This window comes from Paralichthys olivaceus, chromosome 11 (assembly GCF_024713975.1).
Source record: "Paralichthys olivaceus isolate ysfri-2021 chromosome 11, ASM2471397v2, whole genome shotgun sequence".
Classification (NCBI taxonomy): domain Eukaryota; kingdom Metazoa; phylum Chordata; class Actinopteri; order Pleuronectiformes; family Paralichthyidae; genus Paralichthys; species Paralichthys olivaceus.
In genome coordinates, this window is record NC_091103.1 from 4,262,829 (window position 1) to 4,283,390 (window position 20,562).

Consider the following 20,562-nt stretch of genomic DNA (forward strand, 5'->3'; position numbering starts at 1 on the left):
ACGACCATGAAGAGGTCTGAAGGGTGATAAACAGGCAACAACTTGTGTCCCTTGTTTGGTGAGGTTGTTTCTGTGTAGAAATCACTGCAGAAGTATCTGACCTCTCCAGAAAGTTTCCAAAATGTCCTTGATAATTCAGAACCTCCACGTCCAGTCATAATCTTGTCAAAACTTCATCATTAAATATTCATGCTTTCCTGGCCCATTGCAGAATCCGGACAATCACGAGGGAAAAGAAGGGATTAGTGGTGAGGAAACAGGGAAGGACACAGGCGACGAGATGAACTGAGATACTGGCCCGTGCAATGGATAGGGATCAGGAGAAAATGTGCCTGCGTAACCCAATTACAGCGAAGCCCGAAAGCAACGTAGGACACAGGCCGAATAATCTAATCTGAACCGTCTCTCTTTAATGTCAGCATAGTAGATCATTACAACAGAAACACACGGCCACGTGGGAGATTCACCAGCGTGGCCTTAAGGCAAGGATCAGAGCACAGATCAGGTTGTATTACTGCTAAATGAAATCTGCGTAAATTGACTCGTTGTCTGTTTCAATGGAAACATGAGGATAATCGCAGTGTGGAGTCATTAGTGCTAACGCGAGGTTACGACAGAAGAATAGAGCTGTCATGCTCAATGGTGTTGTAACAACGTTAGAAATCTGACAACGGAGTCAGGCAGACGATGGCAGACCAAAAAAACAGACCAGAATAGAAACATTACTCAATTTTGTCTCTTAAGTGGAGATGATGTCAGAGAGCGACGTCCCATCAGCAAAAACACACAGAGGCTTCACAAATAATGCATCAGCTGTGTTCAGCAGAGATGGACGCTGCCTGCTCCCCCCTGTGATGACTCTGCCTTCCTGAGAAACCTGCACACACTCACACGAGCATCAGAGAAGCATCACGGGTCTGCAGACACGCTCCATCTGTTGAGCTCCACGTGAACGTCAATGACACAATAACAGCAACCCCGATGGGTTCGTACGTGCAGGGTCAGAAATCAGGGGGGGGGTGGGGTGTAAAGAGGAGGGGAGGGGGGCGACGAAAATAAATGCATCCGTTTGCTGAGGGAAAACCCGTGCAATGATGTCATCGCCTCCGAGTCCACCACGCCGAACTCCATTGGAAAATCGGGCAATTTAACGTTTGCTGACACGCCGGTGAAACTGCGAGACCGAAACACGACACGACGTAATCGAACACGATGACATGTACTGTTCGGCACCGGCGACATCATCAGTGGGAGCTTGTTGCCATACACACACATGAGGATCATCTGCCCCCCCCCCCAGTCCCTCACACGGTCCAAGCCAATTACACGTGTGTTTATCTACTTGATCACGTGTTTGATTTAAAGACCTGTGTCGACCCTCCTGGACAGACAGGGGGACACGGCCCGGTGTGTCCGGTGCCTCATCACTTCTCTCGCCCTCACACATCAAGCAGCAGCGGAGGGGGGGGGGGGGGGGGGGGGGGTTACTCACATGAAGGAACACAACCGCGACCCGGTCAGTGTCCGCGGGCTTCACTTGCTAACATGACCGCACACTGAGGCCCGCATCCTCCGGACACCGCGGACAGACGCACCGGGGTGTGACGGAGCCCTGCCGCGCCTGGCTCCACACACACACACACACACACACACAGACACACACCGAGGGAGATCTGGAGATTCACCGGCGAGGGTGATGCTTCAGCCGGGGGGGGGTTGGTGGAGCTGAGGCACCGCCGCTGCCCACGGTACCTCCGCTGTCAAGCTACCGGAACCAAAACACGGCTGTTGCCAACACGGCCTTCAAAATAAAGGCCGCTATCAAAAAATAGGGGCTCGGTTTTAGAGCATTACCTCCATTCATCGCTGAGAGGAACAACAAATGGTTTCAGGGTTGATGTGAGAATAACTTTAATTTCCTTGTGTCACTTAAAGGTCCAGTGTTTAAGATTTAGATGAATGGGATCAGTTGGTAGAAATTGAATGACGAATAATCCTCATGATGTTTCCACTAGTTCTTTTCATCTGAATTGTACGAATTGCCGCCATCGTTTTTTAACAATAGCTCAGACTGGACAAACTAAACACCTTTAGAGTTTCTAGGACGGCTGAAGCGACCACAGGTTGTTTCTCGTGTTTGGAAGTGGAGGGTGAGGTGAGGGGTGTTCGGCTGCAACATGACACACTTTACGTTGTGGAAGGTAATAGTATGCAGGCTGTACGCTGCACATTTTATTTTAGAAAGAACATGATACAAACATGAAACCGGACAGCTCAGTCGAATACCTTTCCTAAATAGATACAAGTGTTTTATTTTGAAGGTGAAATGGACTTATTTCCGGTGACGTGGTTAACTTGACGCAGCTCTTCCTGTCCAGGCAGCTGAGGAGCTGCTCAGCTCTTCAGTGTGACATCAGTGGACTGATCTCTGGGACTGTCTCAGGTTTAGATCAGACATGAGAGACACGATCGATTAACAGCCGAGGTGATAATCATCTCACTGTGCTGGTGTTTCAACTGCATTAAAAACAAGGTATATCAGGATGATTTGATTTACTTCAGGGACAATGACAGGCTTTTTAACATATATATATATTTATATACTAAGGTCTGATCATAAGGACAGAACATTAGCTTAAACAGGAATGAACGCCTACTTCCTACAACTTGCAAGTAAAGAAAAATGTGAAGAAAACCAAGACAGAGTTCTGGAAGTGGATTTCTTTAAATACACTGTGTTCAGAGCGTCTGTGTCAAGTTGTCTGTACACACACAGCCTACAATAACAACCGAAGCCGCAACCATATTTTATTTGACCGTAACCCTCTTTTTCTTTGCATGAAAACTTTTTCATGACACGCACCAAAACTAAGGGAGGAGGAAGTTCAACAGATCAATAGAAATTCATGTCGCATAAATTTAAAGTATTATTACAAAATGGAATTGAGAATTAAAAGCATTTGTAAAGCAAAAAACAAATGGCCATGTGACTGCTATACTTTTATATGTTGCATAAGTGGATCATTATGTGTGTGTAAGCAGAATCTTACCGCAGTTGAGGTTCAAGAAGGAACATTTTTAAAAGCTTTATCTGGGCATAAAATAGATCGACATGAAAATACTTGAGAAACTGACTTAATTATATCCTGCCACCATTTAAACACATGTTTGTAGTATAATTAGATAAAATATGAAACAGTCTAAACAATAACATTCAGTTTTCAGAGAGTGCTGTCAAAAACTAAAATGCAGAACAATTATTTCATAGTATTTATGTGAAACCGTACCTATGCTGAGCTTTTTCATATACAATTCTGAATAAAACAAAGCAAACACATCCTAAAATAGAGACCTTGTTGATCCATTATTTCCATCTGGAATTAAAATGTGGTGCTAAACTGAAAATAAAGGGAAAATAAAGTGGTAAACTAGGTACAGACGTCTCTTGTTGTCCTCAATAATCCAGTTCTGTTGTATTGTATTTATATTATTTATCCCGTTGTTTTTATTGCGTAATAAAATCTAAAATGAATAATGAATAATAGAGTTACCACAATAACAATCAACCGCATCACAAACATTCAGCGCTGTCGGCAGCTCTGCTTAACACACACTGTCGAGCCCTCGCAGGATACAGCCATCCAACACAGACAGAAGGTGGACGACGCAAACATGCAGAGGGCAGGTGGGGGGTGCAGAGGGAACTGAAGGGGGAAACCCAGGGAGGGACGGTGCAGAGGTGGCAGACAGTAGAATCAAACTGGAGGTTTATAAATAGTTTCTGAGAAAGATACTGTAACCCCAGCCCTTGGCCTCTTTAAGCAAACAGCTCAGCGCCACAAAGCCGTCTGCTGGCCTGGCAGAGAGGCACAGGAAACGTCCAATCAGTGAAGAGGTGGGAGCTGCAAGACAGCTGGCTGGAGGCAGCTGGTCACTGGACCCGTCACTGACCTGGCAAAGCTCACCAAAACCAAACAACAGACAGGTGAACGTGACCGGCATCACGAAGGTACAGTGAGGCACAGCAAAGCTGTGTGACACAGGAGGAGGACAGATGCAGAGTAGATAAACTAATTTTTACGCAAATGTACCTTTATGTACGAGTCACCTAATCTTTATCACAGCTGGTGTGTACATTTTGATAAGTCTGACACACAAGGAGAGTGTCAACACAAACTTCACAGCAACTTCACATGTACGCAGACTCTGTGGTACAACACCTGCTAGTGATTATCAAACCAACTTCAGCCCGGTGTCTGCACACATCATCATTTAAAAGTAACTGACGGGACTCTTCTTCCTCTTTTCCTAACTTAACTCACTGCTGGACTCAGGATGCATGACCTCTTCTATTTCATTATTCATAACCAATGTGTAATAAACCTGATCCCCTATCTAAACACATTTGACACTTAAAGGCTACAACCATATCCCACTAAGTTTTCGTTAGAGTATCATATTTAATCTCAGCCCATACTAACACACCAGAAAACACATAATCACGTGACGACTCACGTACACTGGGCGTGTGAGTGCTGCTGTTAAAAGTTAGTTGCAGAATTGTGACAGATTCTCAAATTACAGCTCCTCTCCTGCACAATAAACAGTTGTATCATTGTTAAATGCAGGATTTAACTGCACAACAGATGTTAGGAAACACAACAGGTTCCGCAACGCTTGTAATGGATTATTCATGTTGCGTTCTACACTGGTAGCCGAAGCTAATGACGTTTTTTTTCCGGCAGGGGGTCATGTGATAGGAGCCTGATGAATCAGTAAAGGCTAATATTACCCAATCAGCAGTGTGGACACCAGGCGTATATCTGCAGCTGAGTTCATACATCGTCAAACAAAAACATAGTAGTGTGGATGTAGCTGAGTACTTACTTCAAGGTCTACTACTGTGCTGAAGGTTTCAGTTTGTTCCGTCAGTTGTAATTCACTTTGGATGAAAACGTCTGACAAATGTGTGAATGTAAAAATTTGATATTAAAAAAAATTTAATTATTAAATAACTTAAATATTATGTTTATACAAGGTAATAGAATAAAAGTTAATAGAAAACTTTGATTAATCTGTGATGCCATAAAAGAAGCTTTAATCCATTGTGCCAACTACTGACTTCAGATAATTTCAGCACGGAGCAGAAACATCTAGTCATACTACTTCGTATACTTCTATACTACTGCATAATGGGAAAAATGAAGCCACAGATCCGTGTATTTTAATCAGACAATAAGGTTTTACAGCCTCATTGCCAATGTACATTTATTATAAATTAATATCAAAGTTTTATTTTAGACAGAGAAGCTGGGAAATGTTTAATCCTCATCTGACAATGGAGGTCGTTTGGGTTCAGATGGGTTTTCCTTCATAAAACTCTGGTTAACGATGTCATACACAGATAACAAGTGTAATTTCGAAGTCTCTCAGAGCAGATATGACTATATGCCGTCTTTATCATGGGAGTGGTATAAGCAGTCTTCATCTGGATGCAGCTCAGGAATGCATAATTGAGGAAAATGGTACGTTTCTAAACAACGGAAGGCTTTCATTAGCGGGGGAGGAAGGACACAGGAGCCGGCGATCATGACTGCGTGCTGTAGTTGCGCCCCGGTGGCAGGCAGCATCAACGGTAGGAGGAGGGAAATGACACAATGCCATGGCAGATCCCTGCCAGTGGAGCTGGCCAAGAAAAGATACACTTATAGTTGCGAGCCTGTGAGGAGGAACATTCACAACACACACACACACACACACACACATGTAGACATGCAGCTAAAAACTTTGCCTGGAGACGTAGAGGAATGAGATGCTCATAAAACATGCATGGTGTGAACTCCAGCACCAGGTCCCAGCTGGGCACCCTTCAGGCTTCAGAGTTCAACGGGTGCTGCATTTAAAATGCTGCTACCCACAACAACGCTCTTGTGTGCATGGATGTAGGACATACGCCCCTCTGTGTAAATTGTGGCCCCTCTATGGCCCCTGATTTTGAAAAATCCTTGATCCACCACTGCCTGTTTATCAACAAATGAATACCCTTGGACAGTTAATAGCTGCTGATACCTCTGCTCTGGCCCGGCTATAAAAAAAGGGGGAAATGTTCAGGGTTTACTGCACAGCAAGCAACAACCCTGCAGCTCCACCTCAACACCAACCTGTTCGCCTCCGGAAAACAATCTCAGCCATTCATCCATACAAGGCCGAACTGAAACCAGAAATCAGGAGGAGAAACGCTCTTTCTTATTAATGTGACAAAGCTCAGTGTGTGGTTTTTTTTTTCATACTTGGCCTTTTTGGGGCTGGAGCTGTTGAGTGAAAACAGGCAGAAAAGGATGCACATTAGTGCCTGATTAATTACCTGCACATATTCTGTAGTCCCCGGTGGAGACGCTTCCTCCGTGTGGCATCATGCTCTTCATCCTGAAGGCCTCTTCAGGGTGGTTGAAGCGGAAGAAGTTTGATTGGCCAAAACACAGCATGCAGCCTGGAAAACAGCCCATATGCAATTTTTATTAATTTGTTACACACACACACACAAAAACAGCACAGTTTAAAAATTCTACCTTTAGTTTCAGTGGATTAACTGAGAGGACACTGAGCTAAAGGTGCAATTTCTTTAAAAATACAAAAACTGTAAAGCGCTTTCAGTGGTCGTCAAGACTAGAGAAGCACTTTTTAAATACAGACCAACAAGTAAATAAACATGGCATATGGCAGACAGGCATGTAAGTGTAAGTCTGTTTTTTTAATTCATGTGCAAAACTCTGGAATTGTGAGGCCATGTTATATTTAATTATATACTGTACAATTTCTTCTGAATCTATCAAACCGTACTATATCTTTAATTCTGGACCCTATCCCCACTGTTGGTCTACAGAGTAAACACATTGAGACAACATGTTAATCCGTAGAGGCCCCTGCTACAAGTCAGAATGCTAAGTTCAGCCCCAGTCCTTTGTCACAAGTGAAGTGATAAACTCCGATGATTCAGATAAAAGACAGAGAGCAGAAATCATCTTTTAGTATCACACCAGTTTGGGATTTGCATCAAAATGAGAAATTCATGATTTACACAAAAAAACATTAGCATCTCATTTGCATTTCAAAGCCTATTTTTTTCCTTTCTGGAAAGCAGGAAGTTGCATCAGGAATGTAAATTACATTTTTAATTAGTAAAATACCCCCAACACTAAATGAGCACGTCTTCTTTCCGTAAACTGAACCCATGGGTTTAGACGTTCAAACTGTCTGATGTGCCTTGCCCAAACATCCTTACAGGAAATGCATCCAATTATGGAGATAAGAAGCTTTTTAATTCCCCACAAGACAAAGCAATGAGATGAGAGACTGAATCAACTGTTTGAAAAATATAAATGTATAGATCTCCAAAAATACGTGGCACGTGTCTATCTGTGCAACCTGTAACTCAAGACTTCGTGTTTGCATTTGTTTCTAGAAAGTGAATGTAAAAATACATGGAGGGTTATAGCTGATGCACCCAGTGGAGCTTCACTTTTCAATATTATTATAATAACAAAGGGAGAAAATGACTATGAGAAACTCCCAAGGTGTTTTTTTTACCTCGTTCTGAAGTTACACCGAATGTTTTTAGCGTCAGCTGATGTTTTGGTTTTACGGATGACAGTTGCATGTTATGGTTTATTTTGTTTGTTTCAAGAATAAAGGAAAGAAATGTGTTTATGATTCTTTGTGTTAATATGAAGCTGCAGACGCAAAATATTACAAAGGTTATTAGTCATGAAGTGACACAGCTGATCCTCACATCGATCAGGCCTCAGACTCTACAAACACTCAGTCTCTATGGTGACATCAATCACATCCACTTTCCACACAGATTTGAAATGTCAAAACACGTAACGCACATAAATAATTCAGCCTTTCCATGCGCCACACGGCCGATAGAAGATAAGCAGCCCCGTGTTAATTGCTCTCTCAATTTAGCGCCATTGTCCTGCTGAGATTACGAGGGACAGGTCCTCCAGGCTGAGCAGAGATAAGATCCCTGCTTGTCGTCACAGGAGAACACGAAGGTGGAAACTTCTCCATGACAAACAGCTGAGGTGATGTACAATAAAGCCAGATGCCCTTTTATTCTGGACGAACACACACTGACAGGCTCGGAGGAAGCACCTGATTAGATCACAAGCTGTGGGCACGGACACAACTGAGGCACGATGACGGAAAGTTGCTGTTTTGATAAATAGATAAATCTGCAGCCCAGAAGCAGTAGAACAGGTAAGTGCAAACATAAAGACTCACTCAGAACAGACACACACACATTTCTACTTTCCTATCCTTTCCACGTTCACTGGAGACCTCAGCCTGAACCCAACACGTGAACTAACGCTACATCCATACTGCTCAGTTTTTGCGTGAAAGTGCATCGTCTACACTTCTTGGAAGTTTTAGAGCAGCTAAAACAGGAAGTTTTGAAAACGCTGCTGGTTCTGTTTTAGTTTGAAAACTCTGGGCTCAAGTTTTGGTTTGGACGGGCAGAAACAGTGATGTTTAAAAACAAGGACACTCACAACCACTTGCTGATTGTGTCTTTGCATTAGCCTCGACTACGAGTGCAGCTTGTGCGCAGTTAAATTCTGTATTTTACAATGACATGACTGCTTACATGCTTAGGAAATGAGTTATTACATAAGCGGTTTTCAAACAACAAAGGTAGTAGTGTGGATGTAGCCTAAGGGGCCACACAGACAGCCATTCAAAAGGCAGTTGAGGGTAAAACTGTAAGTATTAACACAGTGGGAGGAAAATGGAGCGACACGAGGAACCCCTTCAAGACACTTGAAAACATACAAACTCCACACAAGAAAGGACTCTTGAACACTCAACCTTGCTTTGAGTGTTAATTAAACTGGTGCAGTGCATTGCAAACTGATTTCCTAAGCTTTAACAAGTTCATACAAGTCATTGCTGTTGGGATAATTGCTGCCAGGGTGTACAAACATTCAGCAAGAGCCCTTCCTTCAACTGAATGGAGAAGCTACTTGCTGCTGTTCACCCCAGTGTAAGAAATGATCACCGTGCTCACATTTGAACTTGCAACCTTTTGGTCACGACCACATTTGTGAATCACGGCAGCTGTAAATATTCTATTCATGCATATTTTATTTTGTTATTAATGTTCTGTCTTTAATATTCATTGACTATATTATTTATTGCCTAACTTTCTCTTTTCAGTCGAGCTTTGCAGAAATTCCTTTTACACTTCTATGGCTGGTGTGACAGCATCTTGAATCGTTAGACTCTCAGACAAAGCAAAGACGTTGGAAAACCTTCATGGAAACCTTGTTTATGCTGTCTCTCTCTGTTTATTTGAACGCTGTAAACAATTGCTGACTTGCACAGTGTTGAATAGAATTTAAATTGACATTTTATATTGGTGCAATAAATCCCACATGTTGAGTGAGCCAGCAGAGATTTGCTTGTTTGCATTAGTATGTCTCTTTCACCTCCAGTATCTGGATAAAGTGGTGCAGAAGCCTGTTTTTAAAGTTTCCATCAGCGTTCCCCTCAGTGGTTACAACACTGTCCTCAACATAATTTTGGTTTGTATTTTCCACAGTTGAAAGTGTTTCTGTCAATACTTGGACGTTTCATCAGGAGGAAAATGAGCACACCATCAGGTCGGTCATGAAAGGAAAAACAAAAAGATGCTGAATAATGCGTTTAGAAGCAGCCATCGGGATGTTAATGCCGCGGTCTGCAGAGCCACGTCAGCTCAGCCACCGTGTCTTCATGCTCTCCGCTTCAGCCGTCATCCGACTCCTTCATCTAGCTCCTGTTTCCTCTGGATTCTGCCAGCAGCGCTCTCCTCCCGTCACCTCCCTGGTTCACAACACACACTCCTAACTCTGACTTGCTCTAACACGATTTCCCCCGGTAAAGATCAATTCAGGCGCTTCACAGAGAATGCTGGGTAAAAGAGCGTAGCTTGAAATTGCATATATTTGACGCAGTCATCACAGAGCTGGCTCTGTGGCGCACCATGCGTCATTTTTATTCAGCAGTTGTGTAAAAGCAGTGACAGGAGTTGTGCGAAAACAAAGATGCCTTCAGTTCTTTTATAAATTACTTGATAAAGTCCTGTTCTAGGGTTAAATGAAGATACTTTATCAGCTGTGAGATAATATTTGGTTGTATAACTATTGTTGAATGGAAAACCCTGAGAGGATTGTTGTTATTTAACACCACCTCCTTTTGAATTTCAGGTCCAGTTATTTGGCAGCAGTAAAATAATTCACTTCAAATGTTCAGTCAAAAGACCATGAAGATATAAGTACCACAGATGGCATCAAGCTGCCTTTTCTTCTAAAACTAAGTCATGTCTTTCTATTCCAAAAGGAATTATATCACAATCATCAGCTGGAGCCACGTCCTTTTAAATTTATCTTAGTTGTTTATTTGCATATAAATTAGCACACTGTGTGCAATGTGCTAATTTATAAACACTCAAAAAGTTCCCATACACATTTGTTTTCTATGTGTTACGTATATACTTTCCCACAACTTATTAACTTCAGTTGATGCTGTGGAAGGCCCATGTGTTAACACAGAGTATCTGTGAGTAAATCACACATGCAGTTGTCCAGCGTGGTGATATCCTGTGCATGAATATACAGGCACCACAGTGGTGCCGAGGTTTTTGCTGATGAATTAGAGAAGACACTTCTCCTCTTCTTTGTTCCCTCAGCACAAACTGCTGCTGGCAGCTGACAATCACTCAACCACACTAAAGCCTCTGCCAGCCCCTGAATCTGTGCACGCTCAGCGCCCTGAGTGTGGTCACTGACAGGAGAGTGGCCACGAGGGATGAGTCAGCAAAACAGAGCGCACGCACACACCCATACCGTCTACACACGCACACACACACACGCTCATTCAGAAGCAGTGTCTATGATGCACCGTTATATATTTGTATAGCCCATATTCACAAATCACAAAGTTGGACTACAGTGTCACAGTTTCCCAAAACCCAAAGCATGTGTTTACATCTTGTTGGATTTGTCCAACAGTCCAAAAACAATATTAGCTGCCAATCAAAATCAATGATTGATAATATTAAAATGATCGACCAGCTCTAGTTAAGGTTTCTCATACTTAACATTAACGAAACAAAAATAAAAAAGGGCCTCTCTGTTCAGAAACACTCACAAAATATTTGTCCGTTCTTCTCATTTCATGAAGGTGGCAACACTTTTAATTAGCATCCTACAAACACAAAACACGTGTCTGTCTTTACCCAGCGGGGCTGTGACAGATAAAAACGTGAAAATGTGAAATACAGGCCTGCAAATATTTCACATCAAAACTATTTCCAACAGCCCCAACTTTGCAACAGTTGCAAAACTTGTACGATAAAAGTCTCAAATAGACTCGCACCAGATCATTCTTTGGAAAAATATGATGTCTTCAGTATCATCCAGTGAAGACGAGCTTGTCCTGATCCTCTCTGACAAAAAGAGTTTCCCATTCTACAAAGTGAAGAAAGAAAAGGGAAAAAGCTCCATTGCCTCACACAGGAGACGAAGCTCTACCTCCACCACTTACCCGACATGTTTTATCCTTAACTACATCAGTGTGGTTGGTTGATGCCTTCACTCATGGTCCAAACTATTATCCTAATAATCTCCAATCCCCAAAATTAGTCCGTGTTTAATATTCTACAAAAACGTTCCAAAATGAAACGAAAAAACAATTTACGAAGCAAGGCCAGTGTCACACACAGCATCTTCCTAATCAATCCATTGACTTGTAGAGAAATGCTGTCTGTGAAGACCATTACTGGCAGTCTCTTGATACCAATTAGCACTCATCTCGTCAAGCATTACAACACCCCACAGCTACTTATCATGATGGATCCTCCAGCAGCGAGGAGCCCAACTGCAGGCAGCGTCACACAATAGATCTCATCTAAGCTGCAGTAGATTTATGATCCTGTGAGACATGGAGCATTTATCCAGGTCCCTGGAACGGTTCAGAATATGGAGATGCTCTAAACAGGCCATGCATCATACTCAGTGGGGAGAAGGTGGGGATGGTTAGGATCCTAAATCACGCAGTTATCCATTATAGCGCACCCTGGCAAGTGTTGACACAGAGAAACTGCTGTGCTACGTTTCGCAATTACGGGAATGGCAGGTAATTTAATGGAAGCACTTGTGTAAAGTCAATAAACATGATCGATGTATGAAGAGAGCTCTGTTGGGATAGTTCCAACTTCAACAACATTTAAAAACCAAGATGGAAGCAGGAGACTGAGCTTGTCGATAGCTTATCTCAACTGTAACTTTAGGGAACAGCAGCTGTTTCTGCTCTCAAACACCAGTCTCCACCCAAACAAAGGGGCTTTTCTCACCTTATCTCCAGGACTGAGCAAAACCAGTGCAGACATACCATTCTCATATCAACCAAACCGATGGGTGGAGTTGTTATCCATCCATTAACCACACCCAAAACCACTAACTCCTCTATTTAGACTGGGAGGGCTGTGGGTGAGAGATGTTTGGGATGAGTCTGTTATTCTGGCACGTCTGGGTGCTGCGCAACACATTTATGATTCCTCAACATTACATAACAGAGCTCAACACTCACTTGGTCGTAGCTTCTCCAGAGAGCGCCAAGCTAGCATTGAGTTCTTTACGATTCTGTATGAGCAAAACACTGAGATGCATTCTTTCATTCAGTTCACAGAATAGTCCACAAATCAAAAGTCCTCCTGTGTAGCCTGAGTTTCAACCTGAGGCCTCGTTTTTAAAGGTCACGTTTTCCTCAGTGATCTCAGGAGCTAATCAGCTGCAGTGACAGGAAAGGTGAACCCAGGGGTGATGGAGGTCGACGTCTCTGAGGATCAACTTTCTCCGCAGCAGCGGGGTGGTCTCTTTGACATTTATTAATGAAGTTTCAAAAGGTTCAGCTGCTGCAGCAGTAAATGTTAGTTCCAAATGAGAAATGGCATCATTACCTCCGCCAAGGAGGTTGTGTTTTCATCTGTGTTTGTCTGCCTGTTATTTAGCGGAATTACATAAAAACCAATTACCACAAAACTTGGTGGAAGGATGTGGTATGGGTCAGGAAAGAAGAAATTAAATTTGGGGGTAAACCCGGAGCAGGGGGCAGATCCGGGACATATTTTTTTCACTTTCTTTAACATAGCGAGACGGGTGCTTTTCAACATTTTTGGCGATTTCTCTCGGAATATAATTTGTGGATCTTGACGGAAAAATCAGACGTGTTCGGGGAGGCTGATCTTAATGAGGCGCATTAAAATCTGGATCTAGAGAATTCAGGATTTTTAAATCCCATCTCCACTTTGCACTAAAGTAGCACGATATCAGGACCCTCCAACCTCAATGGTGGCTGTGGCTAATTTATTTTGGTCTAATCTCGAACCAAAGATCGTGCTGCAGTAGTCAATAGGCCGATTTTCATATTCTTTGGCAAAGTTTAATGATGGACGCTATTGTCTACCTCATGTGATATCCCTCACACTGTCTGATCAGTCAATGATACACCAGTTTCCACTAATAATCCAACTCAGAAGCTGTTTCCCGTCTGTTTTTCAGCGATATCGTGCTACTTTAGTGCAAACATAGCAAACTGTGTGTGGCATCATTTTTCCAAGGACGACCACTGCGCCACAATCTGGTTTCTTAATTGTTCAGGCAATTCCAAACCATGTGGAGGTTTTTAAATAACCTTGTTCTTGCAATAAGCCTTACTTGAAAAACACATAAGAGACATTTTTGTTCCTCTGACGTTGTATTTTGTGGCTCATATTTTTTACCGTTCCAATTCAAAATAACAAACATCAATCCCCTCTTTGTACCAGTCACCAACAGCCCATTAGCAGTGATTTGGATCCCTTCTGTTAAGTGCAGTATCAGCCCCACACTTGGCACGACTGTGTTAGTTTCAGTTATTTAAAACACACAGCAGTATCTCTTCTTTTTTCCCTCCTTCACCAGAACCCCCTGACCCGGGATAAGCATGTCAGGATTCTTCCAAGAGCCAGCGGTTCACAAACATTTTAGGATTAGTTCTCTGAAAGGCTGACGTCAGTGAAATGAGCTGGAGACACTGAGATCAGTTTAATCAACGGCTGCCTTCCAGACTCTTTCCAGCAGGAAAATATGACACATTGCCATTTAGAAAATTACAACGCATGAAGTCATATAGGACAGGACAGGCGATGTTGGTAAGAGGGATTGAAGTCACAGAGAGGAGGACAAGTTGTGTGTGTGTGTGTGTGTGTGTGTGTGTGTGTGTGTGTGTGTGTACGTGTGAGTGTACGCATGTGTGTGAGCAGTGAAACCCCCTCCCCAGTTAATCAGTTTGATTGATTCTCTCATCGGTGTGTGAAAGAACAATTTCTTCTCCAGCACTCCAGGAATTGTTCCTCTAATCACCACCTTCATCACACAGAGTGCATTCTGAGCGTTACTGCAAGAGCAGCATCTTTCAGCCCTGCACTGGGCTCCGGAGTGGCTCCACCAAGGAACAACCAAATACTCAGGAAATATATATACATATACATATAACATGTGGATTTCCATCAATTATATTAAGCTGTAAAAACAGAATACCAGTGTTAATTTACCATAAGGACATACATTGTACTGTAAAGGTCATATACCTTCCCCCAAGGACACTATGACCTCATTCTCTAATAAATCTACAGGAACACATAAGTGGATTATAGAGCACATACTGTAAAGTAAACAAGTGCTACGGATTGAAGGTGGCAATCTATAAATAGTCTTTGTCAGTCAGCAAAATAATAGGACATGGTAATTTTACCAGAAAAGATTTTATCCTTAGAAGATAATTATTAAGGAAATACATTAGAACACGGGTTAAAGATGTGTTTGCTTTGTTTCTGTTTAATTTTACTCAGGTTTTCCAGGCAATATAAGACTGTCATATATAAGCCATCAATGATTCTTACAAAACAATAACTTACAAATGCCTGTCACAGTTTAAACTGATTCATTTATTTTTCAGGTTTGTCCGACCAACAATTCAAAAACTAAAGAGACTCAATTTGCTCGAAGAAACTGAATATTTTGAGCCACTATTTTCATGATCAATTTCTGCTTTAAGTCATCTGTAAAGGCTAAGCACCATGTGAATCAGGCTCCTCTGTAACCAGGAGCACCTTCTCAAAGAATTCCTGAAATCCAGTCGAGGATTTAGTATTGTTGCAATGTATTTAATACAAATACTAAATACTTTATTTATGTACAAAGAAAACGTGTTTCTAATCCTGAGTCAGTCCACAGTTGTCTACATTGGAAACAGAAACATCATAAAAAAGGAACATCTACTAAAACTCCCAACTTAATACCAGAGCTGTCAGGTCTAATAATTTTAAACCCCTATGAGTATTTATTTGGGACCATTCAGGCCAATCAGCATTACTGCCACATCATGCCTCGAGGGTGCTGTGGCATTAGAGGGAGAAATGGCTGGCACCACTGGACCTGATCTGAAAAGTGTCTGTGGTACAACTATTCCATGGTTTGTGGTACGGCCACATTAAATCTTTCCAGAGCGTCGTTCTGGCCTCAAGTACATTTCCCAGAAGATTAGATCAGAGGAACCAGAGGTGGTCAGAGCGAGAACGCTTCACATTCTACCAGAGTGAGTTCATGTAGAGTCAGGGGAGCTTGGTTAAAGTGCTAGTTACACTTATTATACGTTAAAGATAAATGCTATTCTGTAAACGTTACATGCTCGTAACACTAGCTCTGCTCTGTGATGTAGCACATCAGGTCTGTTGCTTCAGATCCAGCTCACGAGTGTTGTCACATTAGTCTCTCTGCAGCAGCCTGTGTGCCAGAAGCTGTGAAAACACATTTTCATCTCAAGCGAGCGTGTTCACAGGATCACTGTCACCCAACACCACGGCGAAAAGAACCAGCAGGAGGGGGAAGACACCTGAACACTGGTGGTTAGACATTACCTGCATTACTGTGGAAGTCTTTCTTCTTCTTTCGTTTCTATGTGTTCAGCTGCTTTTCATCTCAGATATGATGGTTGTTGCCAGTTGTCAGATTTCTAAGGAGCGTACAAACAGGAGGTCTAGGCCGCCTGGTTCCAGACCACATCTCCATTTTGCTCAGTGATTCAAACAGGTCTGGTTCTGTACTCAGTGACAGCTGTTTGGAAAATAGGTGAGCTAATCAGAGCTTTGTTGGTAGGATTAACAATATGTCATCTAAGAAACTGTACAGACACAAAAAACGGTTTGTTCAATATGACAAACATGAAGTGCAGCGAATGAGCAAATTACCGCAAATAACTGATAATTATCGACTGGCACTTTCATCGGCTGCATGAATCTGATCAGACCTTCAGTGAACTTTGAATGATCTCCTGACATACTCCACAGGGGCTATGTGAGAACACAAGTGAGAGGCTCCGAGCTTTCTCCAGAGTTTCTCCAGCTAGCCCTCTAGTAAAAACTCAGGTGAGTCCATATGAGAATCCAGCAGGAGATTCTCCCAAGGATTCACAGAGAGCGAGTGGACGCTTTAATGACGTTTCTAACAAGCAGCAGATGCAAAACAGAAAGCAAAAACTAATAATAATACAAATATCTAAGGATGAAAAAGAGGAGACATACATGTAGAAGATGAAGACGGAGTTGTCAACTAAAAAAGACAGCGAGATTCAAGAGTTTTTGTCGATAAGAGTCAACACGTCTGAGAATCTCCTGATGCATTGCATTACAGTGACTTAAAAAAAGCTTATACATCCAAAACTATTTACAGAACATAGTCTGCTCCTCTACAACAGCTTAGCTAAAATCTAAATGGAGCAATTTGTTGCTTTAAATCCTTTCTGCCATGATTTGACTACACATATCAGCAGCAGAGGAAATCTTCAGTCCTATATAAACCCTGACTGTAATTCAGAAATTTACTGTAAAACCCTGAGGCTATGGAGTTTCGCTGCACATCACTCCACTCATCCTTTTAAGCCAAACTGGGTTCCCCACGCCAAAGCAACTTATTATCCACTATTAGTTTACTGAGAGGAAAACAACTTTTGGTCAAGTTGTGATTTTGTTGCCATGCATGACAAAGGCGTTGCCACTAAACCAGGTCACTAAAGTAGCAGAGGAGGTGCAGACAAAGGGATGCCCACAACTATGGCTGACAGTTGCTATGGAACGCTGATGGTTTACAGCCTCAGCAAAGGCCAGAGAGTCAAGCCCACCAGTTAATCAATGACTGCCTTTCACTGAGCCAGGGCCCATCAAACACAGATGCACATACCAGAGGAAGATACGGGACCGGTCTGAAAGGAGTATACAGGGAAGAGGAGGAGGAGGAGGAGGGGTCTAAGACTGCTTTCACATCAGGAAAAAACATCCGAGCAAAAACAAGTTCAGAAGAAATGGTTTGGAAGAAGTGATCACATGTTCGAACCGGTCTGATGCCGCAATGGAATATTTCTCAACAAGTCATTAGACGTGAAAGAGCATGTAGTCCATCTATCCTTACCCTCGGGTACGACTGATAAAAACATCGTCCAAACAGTCGCAGGTGTTTCAGACCTTCATGGTCACGGCTACAATAACAAACACACAGTTGAGCTTCTGGAATGGTCACAGTCTGGTTACGTTTACGACTTTACGCATAAAAACTACTTTGTTACAGATTGTGGCGTGGGCTAAAATAAGTCCTCCCTCCTCCGGCCAAGAGAACATTATACAACTGTTTGCACAGTCGGAGTCGTGCCGCTCCTGAAGAGTAAACTAAATTTTATGTGGAATGCTCCTTTAAACATTCTGCACTATTCACATCCCCTCTGCTCTCACAGCATCCACATCCCACAGACCAGATGCAGTCTCTGCAGCGGTGCCGTCAGCTGCCGTCTCTAGTGGACGCTCATCACAATTAACGGTCGGAGGCTGGTTACTGCTTGTCCGAACAGATGTTACCTCCCTGCCCAGCCACCCCCGTCCACTCCCTCCCTCCCGCTCCTTTTGTCACAACTACTTGAAGCCAATCCCCTGCTGTTGAAACATGCTCCCACAGGCAGATGGCTGCAGGCCTGAGGATCAATCAGTATCAACCAGAACAGTGGGAGCTGATTTGTTTTTAAATTCAGGTGACACACACGCAGAAACCTGTCACTTACTGAAATCAGACATTTTATAAAATACATGAAGTGATGAGTGTACTAATACTGCAGAATTATCCATAATTGTCATGGCTTCCTTGATTAATTAAACTTGACAGGGTGTGGCCTTGATGCTATTAAACTGGTGTGAAGTAAATGGTGAATAGTCTGTAATATCATCTTGATGTCCATTCACAGAGTTTTACAATAACTGTATAAATAAAATAATTTGGGGTTCAATATCTTGCCCGAGAGCCCTTCACCATGAGGGAGACTGGGATCGAACTATCAACCTTCTGGTTATTGGACACCCTGCTTTACCTCCTGAGCCACAGTTGGAAAAGCTCTGTCTCCTCACATTTGCCTTCTTTTTACTTTTGTCCGGTTATAAACTATTACTTTCAACTGTTCCTGGCTGATTGTATTTTTATTTGGTTGTAACGAGGCCCTGGATTTATGAGAAGTCCATCAAAATTAAAACTACTTTTAGTTTGTTTGTAAAAAGCAAACAAGCTTCAAAACTTATTCCCATTACAGCTCCCAATCATTCGTTTTCTGTAAAGTCAGCAGTAAACTGAGATTCCAGACACTTGTGAATCATGTTATCAGAAATGTGGTGAGTAAGAGCAGCAAATTCACACACACTGTGGAAAAGTTAACAGAAAGTTGTGTGCACGTCATGGATAATGCTGTGATTGTTCCACAGGTGGACATTTACAACAAAACAGAATAACACAAAAATAAAATGGCAAGGGGAAAATATAGTGCATTTAATTCAGTAGTAAATTGAGTTGGGACTAAATGACCGTCCCTGCTTCTGATTCAAACTATCAAATACAGACAGAAATGCCAGAAATCGAGTGATTCAGTTTTAACAATATTTTTGTTTCGTTAAGAAAATTTTTACAGTCATAACTGTGCAACTACAGTGAAAAATCACATTGGGTGTATTGAATTAAATCTTGAATCAAACATCACACATGTGAGAAGTTAATTAGGGATGCACTCGTCCGATAACTGATCCACTGAATAAAGGAAGCATATTATTTTAAACCAAACTAAGGAAGGTGAATCTGAAACAAGGTTTTGTTGCAAGGGGGAAGGAAACCTCTTTCAAAATCAAACCAAGCTGGTTACTGGTATCGCCAGTATTTGTTCTGTTATGTTCCTTTCATGAAAACATATTAACCATTTAGAAAAAGAGTGAAGAAGAAGAAATAAGAGAGGAAAAAGAGCATATGTAGAATAGCTTGGATTTCATTACATAGAGATAGCACAACGCTGGTCTACTCAAGGCACTGGTGTGTGTAGTATTTATCCACTGTCTCATTTGGACATATTGCCTTGACCTTGGTGCAGTCAGAGGATGTGCGGTCAACGACTGTGTAAGCAACAACATGCAGGAACACACACATACACACACACACTAACCTAGCGTATGCACACCAGCTGCTGCCAGCCTCTTTCCTCTCTCACACATGTCGGACCTGTGCTCTGGGCCTGCTGGAGCCGCAGCGGGACCCTATGCATCACATCTGCAGCCACCTGATGAGCGCTTCTCTCCGATGGGCTCAACACAACATGTCATGCATGAGATGTTGAGAAGGTGAAGCAGAGACAGCATGACAACATCTCTAAAAGAGTGTATACAGAGCAACGGCTCCAAGAGAAGGAACCCAGGGGGGTAAAAACTGTCTGATATGAGCAGAACTCAGTGACCCAGAGGCCTCTGGTGAAGCAAAATGCACAGAAGGAAAGCTCTCTCTTCTATTCCAGGTACCAGCCCTGATCCGGTCACACTGGCAACAAGGAATAGCTGTGTAACAGTAGACAGACACATTAGGGTCTGGTTATGCCAGACTGGGGGGGGGGGGGGGGGGGGGTTCTGACAGACCTGTATATGTTTGTAGTCTATAAACAGAACTCACATGGAGGCAGGGAGGTAGAAATTCTGGGGACTGGGTGGCAGGGGACAGCCAAGTTGCAGCAGGTGTTCATGTTGGATGTGTGAGTGAAACACCAAATTCCATTCAAAAAAGCTGCCAAGTTTAACTTTGATTCCGTTTAGCGAACATGTTCAAGTGTTCGAGTATGAATTTAACAACGAAATCAGTTCGAAGGGATGATTTGAAAGCAATCGGCATAAAAAAAGTAACACGAAGCAGGCTTCTATGTAAACATAATCGAAATTTAAAGAATTTGCTCGCACGTCTAACTACAGCCGTGTGCAGCCCACCGGGGACAACTTCAGTGGACGACTTAGCCGGTGAAGAACATCATTATAGTGGAATTACTCAAAACTAGACGAAGTAAAGTTCTCTGGGTGTACGCCGAATTGAACAGAGCCTCATGTTAACACGTAAAAAGCAAGTTTTGTTCTATTATACATCC

At 42.5% G+C, this 20,562-nt stretch overlaps 1 protein-coding gene across 32 annotated transcripts in view; it reads right to left on the bottom strand.

The window, feature by feature from the left end:
* phldb1b (pleckstrin homology-like domain, family B, member 1b) overlaps positions 1–20,562 on the bottom strand; it is a 90,879-nt gene that overhangs the window by 39,931 nt on the left and 30,386 nt on the right. For 31 of the 32 annotated variants that reach the window (XM_020094991.2, XM_069534993.1, XM_069534988.1 and 28 more), the window contains one exon: positions 6,365–6,490. In XM_020094991.2, the coding sequence (XP_019950550.2) occupies positions 6,365–6,490 (126 nt within the window). Of the gene's footprint in view, positions 1–1,492; positions 1,784–6,364; positions 6,491–20,562 lie in introns of those variants that run through there. The other variant, XM_069535008.1, reaches the window with a different exon arrangement.